Here is a 13,789-nt window from a genome sequence, read left to right as displayed (position 1 = left end):
TAGAAAGAGAGCGATGAGAACGGCGTGCAGCTTTCTGAGCAGACGGAGATTATACATGATAGGGAGAATGGAAAAAATAATCGACGCCAGTTTAATCTAGGGAATGAAAATTCAGGAGGATGCTGAAAAAAAGTTTATTGACAGTGGGAGAATGGGAAGGAAGTTGTCATATTGCAAGGAGTGAACCAGAAAAGAGAGATGGAGTGAATAAGAGAAAGAACGAGAGCAGCGGTAAGCGGAACAGAGGGTTCTGGCTCTGATAACAGCGACTCTCTGGAGGCCCCTCAATTAGACTGGTAACCTGGCAACCAGCAGTGAGACAGCGCCCCTCACACATACACACACACCGGAGGATGGGAAGAAGTAAAGGGTGATGGGGGAAAGAACAGAGGACTAGAGGAAGAGAAAGGATTAATGAGGGAACGAGAGAAGGGTTTAATTAGGGAATAAAGTGAACAAGGAGTGGTGAAGGCAGGGTGTTGTCCCTGTGTCTCCGTTTGTCTCCTGGGACAGTCTAGTCTATGTCTTGGGGCAATCTTTGTTTTGGTTATCAACAGCGCTGTTTTCCTCCACTTTTAGTAAGGTGTGGTGTTCATCTTACTGTATTTGGCTACTGGTGGCTAAGAGATGAGAAAAGGATGAAAAGTAGTGGAAGGAAATGGAAAGCGTCTGTCCTTCCCTGTTTGTTCACCCTGTAATGTTAAGGCAAGCTCCCTCCCACTTAATGTCAAAAACCATTAGCCAATTAAGTCTCAGGCTGACCCAAAAAAACCAATAAATTGACCATTTGACCCGTAGTCAACCAAAAACCATCCATCGATTTAAGCCCTGTCAGGAAGGGTAGATGCATCATGGATCAATTTTACAAATAAACTATGAGAGCAAAAAGGACAAAATAAAATGCTCATCATTATATCACAAGAGCAATCAATCATCAGCCAATCTACTGTCTGCAGCCATCTCCTTCATCTCGATGCAGCATTTCATTTTATTAAGTGCTTAAGTGAGCTGAAACCATGCTTTTGTTCATTGTGTTTACTACAGGCTGAGGTCTCAATATGTCATCCTGTTTTCAGATTCTCCTGTAAATCTATAAATCCGGTGGAGCTGTTTTGCTGTCAGCAGCAGCAGCAGCACAAGCAGGGTGAAGGGTGATGGTGAGATTTATCCGCTTGGCCACAGTATGTCATCTCGGGCCGTAGGAATACTGTCAGCTTGCCAAGGCCTCAGGAACTCTGATTGAATGTTGGATCCTGTCACACACAGCATGTGTATATATGTATGTCTGTGTGTGTGAGAGAGAAAGTATGTGTATTTATGTTATCCATATGTGTATACAAGTGCATGCAGTTTTTCAAGCTGGCTGGCAGAGCGATGAAGGAGAGCTCCAGTGTCAGAACAGTGTAACAGTGTATGAGGTGTGGCCTAATGAATTATAAATGAGGACTAGCAGCACAGTAGATACCGCTGATGGATCATACTAGAATGACAGAATTGAGGGTTGACAGTAAACCAAATGTATGGTATTATTGATATCCAATAAATGGTCTAAAACCCATGTAATTAAACTGTAAATAACTCTAACAAACATTGTTATCTAACCAGAAGTTCATCAGTAGCGAGACAACAGAAAAAGAAACATCATGCCATGATGCCATGCATATTTAAACAAGTCATGCTAGCAGCTCTGTGAGGCTGTATTTTGGCACAGTAGTACTTTGAGCATCGGCATGCTAACATGTTCACTCTGATAATGCTAACATGCTGATGTTTAGCAGGTATACTGTTGACCATATGCACCATCTTAGTGTAGCATGTTAGCATGCTAACATTTGCTAAATAGCACTAAATACAAGGTCTAGCTGAGACTAATGAGAATGTCATTAGTTTTGTAGTTTTGGTTAGAGAAATTATCATTTTGATCTGATGATGGCACTAGATTGAAGGTTAGGAGATCACAAAAGTTTATACAAATTCATCCTGAGGGGGATATGAATGTTACACTACAATTTTTATAGAAATCCATCCAGTAGTTGTTATGACATTTCACTCAAAAACACAAATTTGAACCTCATGGTTCTAGAGGAGAAAAACGTGGATCACCAAACACAGTGGTACACATTGTCTTGGAACCAACAAAGAAAACTGATTCATCCTCCTGGGACCATGAATTTCTGCAGAGAATTTCACGGCAATCCATCATAATAGTTGTTGAGATAGTACAGTCCGGACCAAAACAGTGGACTGACCAACCTATAGACTGACATTGCCTTCCCTAAAAATCCTAAAATCCTAAAATAGTCATTGTTCCATTTAATGTTATTGAGGTAAGCATGACAGCTTATCTTGATGTAGACTTCAGGACTGTCCAGAGCACTATTAACCAGTGTCAGATTGGAAAAGAAGAGGACTATTACCTCTAGTACCTACACAGATTTAACAAGACACAAGTATTATTTGTAATAAAATTGTTACACATAGTACATAATTTGTCAAAACTAAAGCTCCCTCAAACACTGGCCTCTATGACACAGTGTGTTTGAGTTAACGGACTTCCCGATGGGCCGCCCCGTGCTCCTTTCGCAGCCCAATTTGTTTGGAACACAGAGCATTGCCATGGAGAAATTCTCACCACGTTGCTATGGTAGCAGCCCCCATTCTTTTCCTCCTCTTTCCAAAATAAGATCGGATCTGAGTCTCTAGTGTTCCTTTCAAATGTGGCAGGAAATGTGATATGCTGTTATAATATCACACGATTATATGCAGAAACATCACACATGCATTTGCAGATACAGGAACTCATAAACAAGCATGAAGCGGGACTGACAGAAAGAGCGAGGGCATCGCAAGTGTAGGTGCATTCGTATCAAGCATATGCACGTTCACACACATACACACACACACACACACACACAGTGCCATTGGCCTTGGATGCCAGGCTTACAGGAGGTGCCAGGAACCCACTCTCCCACAGTCACCCTCTGTTCACTTGGAACAATACACCATTCTGTGTCTGTCTGTATGTGTCTATCTCTCCCTCTCTCGCTCTCTCAGCTGACCTGACAGTCAAGCCATCATCTACATCAGAGGAATTAACCTGTGTGTGTGTCTGAGAGAGAGTGTGTTTGTCTCAAATAGTCAGCTGAAAGTATCCTCAGTCTTTGGTCTTGAACTGTGATCGAGGCAATATATTCATGTACACGTTTGTAAGTGTATGTGTGTGTTGCCTGCTTCTCATGCCCAGGTAGCCAAGATACCCCTTCCCTCTCTACCTCCTATCCCATTTGAATCAGCAGTGACTTCACCTTCACTATGAAGTCAGCCTCAGTAATGAAGCAGAGAACCAGCGGGCCCCACCCTTCAGCCCCAAACAGGCCACTCTCACACACAACTAACACCAGTTTTATTGGCTTGTGTGTGCCTGTGTGTGTGTGTGTGTCTGTTGTCTATATTGTCCCCGGCAGCAGCAGTCCAGCGTGGGTGGATTCAGGAGAGAGCCAAACAATTCGCTGTACTCTACCCATAATCCTTAGGGATCAACACTGAATCAAACCTACTTCCTATTTTTTCATTTAACCCCTGTGTGTGTGTTGGAGTGGAGCATGCATGTTCAGATGAGCTTTGATGTTGTCAGGCAAATGCTTTTTCCCCCAGCTGTCTGATTATTTTTCTATCTTCTCTCTCTCTCAGCAGAGGAACAGATGAATGTGACTCATGTTCATCGTGTATCACTTGGCGTTCTCTTCCTTAGATACGTTTGTCCTTGGCTGGCTATTTTATTTCTTATTTGATATCCTTGTCTTCCCATTAGATCTCTGACTGTCTAGTATGATTCATCTTTTGAATCAGTCCACAGGTGGAGGTTTTGATGCTTTAAAAAAAAGACGGAAACAGTATAGAAATTTGAAACAGCTCCTGCTCCACTTGCAGGCAGGGTTAAGGTTTTGCGTATTTCTCCAAAGCTTAAAAGAGCGTTATTTTTTTAGCGTGTTTATATCTATAGTAACTTGACAGGTATTAGATATTTTTCATTTCACCTTGCAGCAAGCCTTGAACATGTGTATATTGATTATACGTAGCCTCGAATAGGGGATGACATGCACCATCTGCAATGCAGGTATCATTACTGCTTGCAGGTAATTGGTAATCAATAGAACAAAATGCCAGTGTATGGTATATAAATAAAAAGTAAGTGTCCAAGGAGAAGATTAGACATTTCTTATTATAGTATGAGAGCTGGATATTTTTGGAAAATTGCCAGTACTGTTGTATAATGTTTTTGCAAAACTAGGACTGCAACTAATGATTATTTTCATTATTGACTAATCTTCTGATTACTTTTTTTGACTAATCAATTAATCATTGTGGTCTATAAAATATAAAAAAAACAATTTCCCAGAGCCCAAGCTGATGTCATGAAATTGATGATGTCATATTTGGCATTTTTGCTTGAAAATGACTTAAAGGATTATTAATCGGTTATCAAAATAGTTGCCGATTCATTTCTGTCCATTGACTAATCAATTAATCGACTAATGGTTGCAGCTCTACACAAAACCCTTTTTTCTGCTTGACAAAATAATCTACTGCTCTCAAATGCATTACAGTAGTATTTAATTTTGTCTCAATTAAAGTGGGACATACAAGAATAAAAATATAAAATAGAGTCTAAATCTAGCAAAATTATCATTTAAATCTGAAAATATCTGAACAAGAATGAGAACAACAACGATGTTCTTGATGCCAGCTTCCAGTGACCAGTTTTCGGTAGTCTGTTGTGAGGTTTGATACCCTACCTGCTGCTTTTGTAGTTGTATACACTAATGTAGTACTAAAATGATTAGTTTTACTTCTTCTTCAACTCCTTTTATTTCTCAAATATGATGATTTGCTGCTTTTCTGTGTTTCATATCATTTTAAATTGACATATATTTGGGATTTCAACTGTTCATCAGACAAAAAACAATTTGAATATGTCACCTTGGACTCTGGGAAATTAATAGATATCATAGACAATTTAGCAATTAACTAAAACGAATCAACAGATTAATCAATCAAGAAATATAATCAGTAGTTGCAGTCCACACTAAAGTGCATTCCACTGATTCATTACACACTGAAAATGTTGGCTATGTGATCCCCTGATGTGGTGATTATGAATTATGGGTTCATATCCATAAGAACATAATAATGGTTTTACAATCCCTGTCACGCCTTCCATTTTTCTGTGTAACCAGTTGATGGTTTGTGTTTGTGTGAAGTCATGTTCCCAGGCAATATGATTCTGCAGCCATGTGTGGATATAATTTTCTGTCTGGGCGGCTATGACAAATATATGAGTCACGGGTCGATAGCGTCTCGCAAAGATGAGATCATTACACACCGTGGAGAGCTCAGATTGAAAATGTAAGTCATTGATACAAGGCTCAAGTTAGTGGTGACTGTGTGTGTATGTGTATGTGTGTGTGTGTGTGTGTGTGTGTGTGTGTGTGTGTGTGTGTGTGTGTGTGTGTGTGGGTGTGGGTGTGGGTGTGTATGTGCGTGCCAGACTAATGGTCCATTGTGCTCTGTCAGGGTTTATTTAGCTGGCCGGGGCTGTGGGGCTGCTGGCTTTGGAGTCCAGACAGGGCACTATTTTTACCTCAGCAAGGGAGGGAGCACAAGACCTCCTCTGTTACATAAACACACAGATTTTTCACATTCGTTTCACTTGAGATATGAAAGTTAATCTACATTCTCTCACACAATTGTAAGCCATTCTAGATAAGAGGGTTAGGAAGCTTAAAAAGGAAAAACTCAGAACAAGTCCTGGGTGTGATAGAGGTTGAAATAAATATAGACTGGGTCCAGGAGATACGACAAGAGGCTCCAGACACACCAGGAGACATCTAACCACACACACACACACACATGCACACACAGACACGCACACACACTGTGGCTATCCCGTCGCTGTGGTGTCTCTTTCCAAACTGGCTGTGAGCAGCTGCTGCCCTCACGTCAGGGCGTGAAAACGGAAAAAAACACCAGAGTGAATTTCTCCCTCTCCCTCGCTCTGTGGCACTCTCTGGCTGTGAGAGGCCGCCCTGACCAGAGGGTGGAAGGTAGGGAGGGTCTAAAGGGGCCTTACCTCTGACCATTGTGCTTTCACAGTCCTGTGGGAGAGGCAGAACAGCAGAGGAAACCCAAAGGAGAGTGCAGGGAAATGAATGAATGTCACAACATGTAAGAGAGGAACAGGAAGAAGCCACCAGTGGAGGAGTAGATTTTTTCTGGCTGTGTGTCAGATCATGGCAGGGGTGAGCCGGCGGGGAATATGATGCGTACTGACTGGACCCAACGTCAGGAGTCGGGTCTGGACTAACCTACTGACTTGGGAGTAGAGAGGAAAAGACAGGAAGACAGAGAGAGAGAGGGAGGGAGGGATGAGGGAGGCGCTGGATACCATGGATGGTTGTGGTGGAGTGGATGATGTCATCAGGCAAGCGTCCGGCCTCTACCTTAGTGACGACTACAAAGAGGTAAAGGACCATGTTGCTGTTTATATGTGTCATATTCCAAGCTGAACTTTTTCAGGAGAAATCTGGTGGTAATCTATATTTATCTAATACAGATCAAAACTCCTCATATGTTGTTTGTGGCCCATTGGTTCCTACTGAATGCTTGAAAGCGAGCCATAAATATATAGTTTCTCTTTTTCAAAGGCTAAATAATTCACTAAATCCCTTAGGCACTGTAGTTTCTAGCAAACGTAACCTAAACAGGAAATTGTGCTTTTTTTGTGTGTGTGTGGGGACTATTTTCAGATGTTTATTTGGTGCACTGCTGAGTATTTACAGCAGCAGGATGGTCTATGTGGGACTGACTCAAAATAAATTCAGTGCTCATGTTCATGATAATGAAGGACCATGTCTCTCAGTGCAAAAGTGTGGCTTGCTTATGTGTTTTTAATAGATTTTGGAAAACAATAGGGTTAATTGGCATGTAGGAATGAGCTATATCAGGCTATTTCTACAAAGAATCCTTTAAGCGTACGTAATCGAAAATGCTGCACGCTGAGGACTCACTGACATATCTGTGTAGTCAATAGAGGTGGACGTGAATGTGTTTACTTTGATGTTATACTTCAGGCTTTAAATATGTTACAACCCAAAGACCGAGGCTGACGTAATGCTTGGGTTTAAGTTTGGGTGTTTAAGCGCTTAGATATTTGTGGCAGTGCTATGACATAATACTGTGAGTAACTTAAATCTGCTTCATTCTTTAGGGGGTATAAAAACAGATTCCTCTACTGAATCTTTTCCCACAAATCCATCGTCTGGCCCTCTCGCAGAGAGAAAGCTCAGATGTCACTTGGAGACCCATTGTCCTGTCTAAACCCACTTCATGCTCCCCATATCCCCTCCCTTCTTTTGTCATTCTCCCCCCTATTCTTATTTTTTCCTTTATCCCGCTATCGCCCTCCCCCCACCTCTTTTACCACCACACACACATTCACAGCTTTCTACCACTTGCTGAGTTGTTCTCCTCCAATCTGAGTGACAGGAACAGCCTTTTACTGACCTGCCGCTGAACTGTAAGAGGGGTCAGAGGTCAGGTCCCTTATCTGGGATAGAATGTTGCACTGCCTAGATAGACAGATCTCAGATAGCACACGGAAAGAGGAAGGATCTTACATACACACATTTTTAGCCTCCACGGAGAGGCTGTAGACTTTCAGATTGTATATTTAAAAAGAATATACACAGACTTCACTCTACATTTCCAAAAATATGTACAAGTTGATGCAGTTTTAGAGTAAACAAAGCCTGCAAGAACATCTGTGTGAACGGGGAGACTATACTGCACAGTCAAAACACACACACAGAGAAGACACAGTGACCTTGTATCTGTTTGTAAAGCTGTGAGCTCAGCAGCAGCTCACTGTCAGACCTGGAAAACATATCAGTGTGAAGCTGTCCTCTGCTTGGATTCTCAACACCACACACAGCCAAAACACAGCAACCGACACATACACGCTTAGTACAACCATACCTTAACCTCTTCGACTCCACTCCCTATTTTGGAGAAAAAGTAAACTGAAATACTCAAATTAAATTGTCTGTAGCTCCTGAACTACAGTGACTATATGCATGAATTAGGTCTTGCCAGAAAGAAAAACTCCCAAAGTTTATAGTGAAAGTGTCAGAAATACTCTGAGTGATACAGAAATAGTGCAGATTACCTTTGAAGTCAGTAAAATTTGAAAAAATTTGTCTGCCTTATAAGCCTTTGTTTTTGCCTGTAAAGGTCGAGGGCAGTGTACCTGTCAATACCTGCCTCACAAAAAGATACATAGCACACAGTATGACCATTCTACAGTGGATGTTTTTTTTTTTCATTAAAAGGTCCAGGCAGATTTCCAAAAAAGACATTTGGAGACTCCATATTTTTGTAAATTACAGCAATACCACAATGGGTGTGACGTAGAGAGGCAAGAAAGGGAGAGAGGGACAACTAGTTAATGTGGGTTTTTTTAAAAGCTCTCTGAACTGTTTTCCACATTCACAGTCCTATTCGGGTACTCTGTAATGTTATACTTTTCACTGTTGCTATACTTAAACAGACACATAGCCTGTGCTCACAAGACCTAGTATTCGTGTGTGTGTGTGTGTGTGCGTGTATGAACAGCGGGTTCTTGTCTCCAACCAGGGGGTGAGGTCTTTACCAGTGAAAAGCCTCCATTGTACAGGAAAAAGGAGAGCACTTAGAGAGGAATGGAGGGAAAAGAGAAGAAATGGGGAAGAAATATTAATAAATGAAGGGGTGATACATTTTAAAGGACCTCCTCCACATTTTAATATTTTTTTAAACTTAAGATACAGAAGGAAGGCTAAAAAAGGAGACTGAAATCAGAGAGAAGCAGAGGACGGAAACCCACTGGCATGCAGAGACATGCACACATTCATACTCTTCTCAGATCTTAACCACTAAACAATTTCTGGCCACAAGAGCCAGCAATTTGGGGGAGGGCGAGGGAGGATGCTCTTTGTTAGCACAGATAATTAAATTCATCTCCCTTCTCTAATATAGATATTCAGGGAAGATTTGAGGGCTCAAAACAAGCACCCCGTCGTCCATTGCCAGGGCTAAATCACCCTCCAGGCCCATGAATGAATAGTTGTAATGCAGAGTGGAGGAGAAAATGTCTTTATCAATAAGCATTTTTCAACAGAGGAAATTGCCTGGTGAATTTGAGGAAAAACACAAATTAGCCTAATTGTGTTCCTCCCAATCTAATTTGGACAGTGATGGCTGTGGTGTTCAAGGCTAGGAAGTGAAGGAGGTGGTTAGGACTGTCATTCATTCTCTCTCTCTCTCTCTCTCTCTTTTCCCTTCCCCACATGCACATTAAAATGTTAATGTAATGGATCCAGCAATTTTCCATGTCATCATCGTGTGGAAACAGGCACTCAGACAATTTGCCGTCTGAGGATTTTATAAGACTTCTGCAAATCTCCCACCAGAGCGCTAGTGGGAAATGAGTGGGAAAGGTTACGATTACTTATTCATAACAGTTTGAATGGGTGACCCAGTCAAAAGAGCAGAGAGCTTATGATTAAGGCATGTGACATGCAAGGTTGGCACCTAATTCATCCAAAAACTGAAATAGAAAAGTCACACCTGCAAGGCAAGCAAAGGAATACAGATTGCTTCTTGTATTTAAGAGACTCAGAAATCTGTTGCTTTACTTCCAGCGAGAGAGGTATGTTTTCAGATTGATATGATAGCACATGAGATTTAAAAAGACAAGAAGATGAGGTAGAGCTGTCAGTATGGATGTTAAAGGAAGCGTGAAGAAAAAGAAGTGAAAAGAGGAGCTTGTATTTACTACCCATTCGCACGTCCAACCGTAAGTGGCGTATTCCACACCTTTCTAAATGGTTTATGGTGCTGCTATGATGACTGGTTTAACACACACAGCCCACCCAGACACAGACAAACAACACAAGCGAGCTGTATAACAGATGATGTTTAGACAAAGACAGGAAGTTTTGTTGTCAGGCAGGTGTGAGATGCAGTCCTATTTGCTAATCCAGTGATAACTTTTGCCTTGGTGGTGCTTTGAGGGTTTTATTTCACCTACTTATTATGAGAATGTAATGATGTGTTACAGTGTTGATTGTGTGATTTAGAGCTGAAACAATCAGGTGTTCAATCGACTAGTCAATACACAGAAACTTAATTGGCAACTATTTTGATATTAGTTTCAGCCATTTTTAAGCAAAAACACAGAAAATGCTTTACTCTGTTTTATATGATTGTAAATGGAATATGTTAATGTAATGTCTATGGCTGTCAGACAAAACAAGACATTTAACTGATTAACTGATGATGAAACTGATGATGAAATAATCATGTGATTGAGAAGTTACCAGTCTAATCAATGCAGAAGTGATGCATTTCACCCTGACTCTCTCACAGTTCTATTATTAGTCTATTTAAGTATAACTGATTCATATCGAGCACTATATTTAACAGATTGTTCTCACGAATACATGTAATTTGTGGCCTTGTGTAAATGTGTGCCCTTATGTATCCATGTATATATAAATCATAAATATTATCCCAAGGCAGTAGTTAGGTTGCCCTTGAGGAGTGATGAGCTTACCAGTGGCAGTGTATGAAATATTTCTCGTTTTAAATCATTGCAGCGCCATATGCTCTGTGTTCCGCCTCATTTCTTTAAACATCTTTCACCTCTGACCATAGAGCATGAAATGTGAATCACAACAAAGAAGTGTTTCATAATGTTAATGGCATGACTTTAACTGCTTTTGCGATGGCAGACGAAAAACTTTTTTTTTTGTTTTGATTGGGGAAGTGAAACCAATGACCTGTTCAGACAGTTAATTTAACAAGTGTCTGACTACCACTGCCATTTCCACTTTGAGAACATAACGGTGAGCAGTGTGTGTGGTCTGTCAAACTGTTAAAACTACGCTTTAAAGTTGATGGCGATGCTGTTTGATTACACAGTATTCTAATGCAAAACATCCAGAGTCCTCTTGAATGTGTCACACTTCCTCCCCAGCTGCACCTCAGCACAGCCCCCATTTGTGTTTCTTCTTAGCCCTCACCACATGAGGTGAACAAATGGTTAACAATGCCCAGTGAACCAGTGTTCTGTGTAGTAACTTGACTGACAGTGTGTCAGTTGTACTGTAGTCAGGCTTGTATGAGTGATGTACGCGTACATAAATGTGTTTGACCTGAACTGTACCACGCAGGCTACTGTTGCGCCTATGGAGCATTGAATTGAAACTCTCAAGTGTGTTCATCTTGACTCCCCAGGCTATCTTTCTTTTAAACACACACACACACACACACACACACACACACACACACACACACACACACACACACACATTAAGGAACAGTGCCAGGTCCTCTACATGCCAGTGTGTGTACTGGCAGTGCCAAGTGTGTCTTGCCGGGCTCTTGTGTGGAGTGGGATTATGTTAATTTGTCCTTGGTGAAGGCACTCTCACCAACGCCTGCACACAATCGTCAGGAGAGACAGACAGAGGGAGGAGAGAAAAGGAGGGAGCAAAGGAGTTAGAGAAAATGAGTGGGAGAGAGGTGAAGGTGTGATGAGGGATTTGGAGAGGGACGAACAGAAAGAACCGATGAGAGATACAACATGAATTGTGAAGGCCTGCGGGCAGACGGAGAGAGGTGGAGATGGAAGGAGATGACTGGAATTGGGGATAATGAGGGAGAGAGAGCAAGACGAATGACTGGTGATGCTGAATCAGGTGGATAAAGAAAGCATGGAAATGTGTGGAACAGAGATGGATGAGACAGGTGGAAGATGTGTAGAGGATTAAGTGGAAAAAGGAAATAATGGAGAAAAAGACGATTCAGAATATTCCGCTATACCCCAGGCCATTGGAGTATTTCCTGTTCATCACCTTCTCACCCTCTCACTTTATTGTCATTTTGCCTTTAATTAATAGGGAAAGTCAAGATACAGACAGGAAATATGGATGGAGGGAGAAAGAGAAAGAGCAAAATACTTCTTAACCATCAGGCCATCAAACGTCCCTGTTAACCTTTTTTTAAACCTACTCAACTTTGAGGTCAGAGCTCTCCAAGGTGTTACAAGATAATAATGTTAGGGATCACATATGGTTAATAAGTTAAGAAACAAGTGGAAAAACATTTTGATTCATAAAATGTATTGCATTAAGTTCATTTTATCTCATAACCAAGCAAGCATGAATGCCTTATATCAGGTGGAATTTGTGGTTAAAGATAATTATACCCACATTTAATGGATGTAGTGTTTTATTGTCAATCTACAGTATTTTTACCCATCACATGATCAACTCAGTAATTATACTACAGTCTTGAGCTGTTCAATGATGTGAGCACTCGCAAGTCACAAACATGGGAGTCTTTCTTATCTCTGTCATGCATCCCATATGATGTGAACACAGTATCAGTATGCGTTGTTTGGCTATAAAGGGTCACAAGCCAAAAAGGCTGGGAAGCTGTGTTTTAAACCTTCAAAATGTTCTTACAGCTCACCTCATGTAAACATTTCCACTCTGTCCTTCAGGCGTAGTGATTTCTCTTTGAGAGGAAGTCAGGAGCTCTGCAGTGGCTGCAGTTGAGGCAAACTGTGGTGTGTCTGACAGACTGAAAGCCTCTTATAAAAACAACAGAAAGTCCTTCCTAAGTCATAACACGTCCTGACAAAAATCTGGGCTTTAGTGTTTGTGTGCAACAGTAGCACATGTGAAAAGGTACTTCAGAGAATGTAACTCTTCCCAGTTGATTAGAAACAGTCTGAGCCGTTTGTTAGTTGTTTGGACTTCAGCTGAATGTGTTTACCTGCTATCAGCGTAGACGAGACGTCCTATGGGGACTAGTGTTTGCATGAACATGTGTGAAGTGCTGCCAATGCTGAGGCGACGCTGAGTTAGGAATTCAGGATTGGGAGGTGGCCAAGTGAGAGCGACTCAGGAATTGTGTAACGTTGGGATTCTTGCAGATTTACGCATGTATGAAACTGGTATTAGTGCTCTTCCTCTGGAGTTTACTAAACTTAATCCTGTTTGAGTCCTGCATGAGAAGGCCTACTGTGTATGTGAGTGTGTGTATGTGTGTGTGAATGAGTGCTTACTGGTTGTTTTCTGAGACAACAGCACCACCTGCCTGTAAAATACTGCCAACATGTAATGATCCCTGCTTAGATATTTCACATATTTTTTCAGTGCTTCAGCTGACTCCACATTTTATATCAGAGCTTGTTAAGATGACACTGAACCTCCTCCTGCAAATTAAGATGAGTCCGCTGCTATTAATATACTTGCACCTGTGATTTGGACTGTCAGAAAGCTCTCGGGGGAAAAAGTGCTTCTATTTGCACAAGCAGCCAATCATAGAGAGAAAGGGGTTTCAGGGCATGCAAGGAAACTATATAAGTACCTGTGTTTAAGCTGCTGAGACGACAAGCATCCACCCTGCTGAAGCGTCTTTTAGGAAGATACATAAACCCTTCCAGCTTGACCCTGACCTTTCACCTCATTGTGAAAGGGAGTGACAGATATCTCTGTTGGAAACCAATAAGTTAAAAAAGTAAAATTGTAACCATCTCTTGTTAATCTCCTGTTGCAGGCCCAAAAGAATGAGAGGGAGTCTATCAGGCAGAAGTTGGCCCTGGGCAGTTTCTTCGATGATGGGCCGGGCATCTACACCAGCTGCAGCAAGAGCGGCAAACCCAGTCTGTCCTCACGGTAAG

At 41.5% G+C, this 13,789-nt stretch overlaps 1 protein-coding gene across 4 annotated transcripts in view; it reads left to right on the top strand.

Annotated features, from left to right (window-relative positions):
* schip1 (schwannomin interacting protein 1) overlaps positions 1–13,789 on the top strand; it is a 44,814-nt gene that overhangs the window by 21,038 nt on the left and 9,987 nt on the right. For 3 of the 4 annotated variants that reach the window (XM_042414135.1, XM_042414134.1, XM_042414137.1), the window contains one exon: positions 13,666–13,784. In XM_042414135.1, coding sequence (XP_042270069.1) covers positions 13,666–13,784 — 119 coding nt within the window. Of the gene's footprint in view, positions 1–6,088; positions 6,522–13,665; positions 13,785–13,789 lie in introns of those variants that run through there. The other variant, XM_042414136.1, reaches the window with a different exon arrangement.

Source organism: Thunnus maccoyii, chromosome 6, assembly GCF_910596095.1.
Source record: "Thunnus maccoyii chromosome 6, fThuMac1.1, whole genome shotgun sequence".
Lineage (NCBI taxonomy): Eukaryota > Metazoa > Chordata > Actinopteri > Scombriformes > Scombridae > Thunnus > Thunnus maccoyii.
Note: the sequence above shows the minus strand (reverse complement) of the source record. Positions and strands in the feature narration are given on the sequence as shown.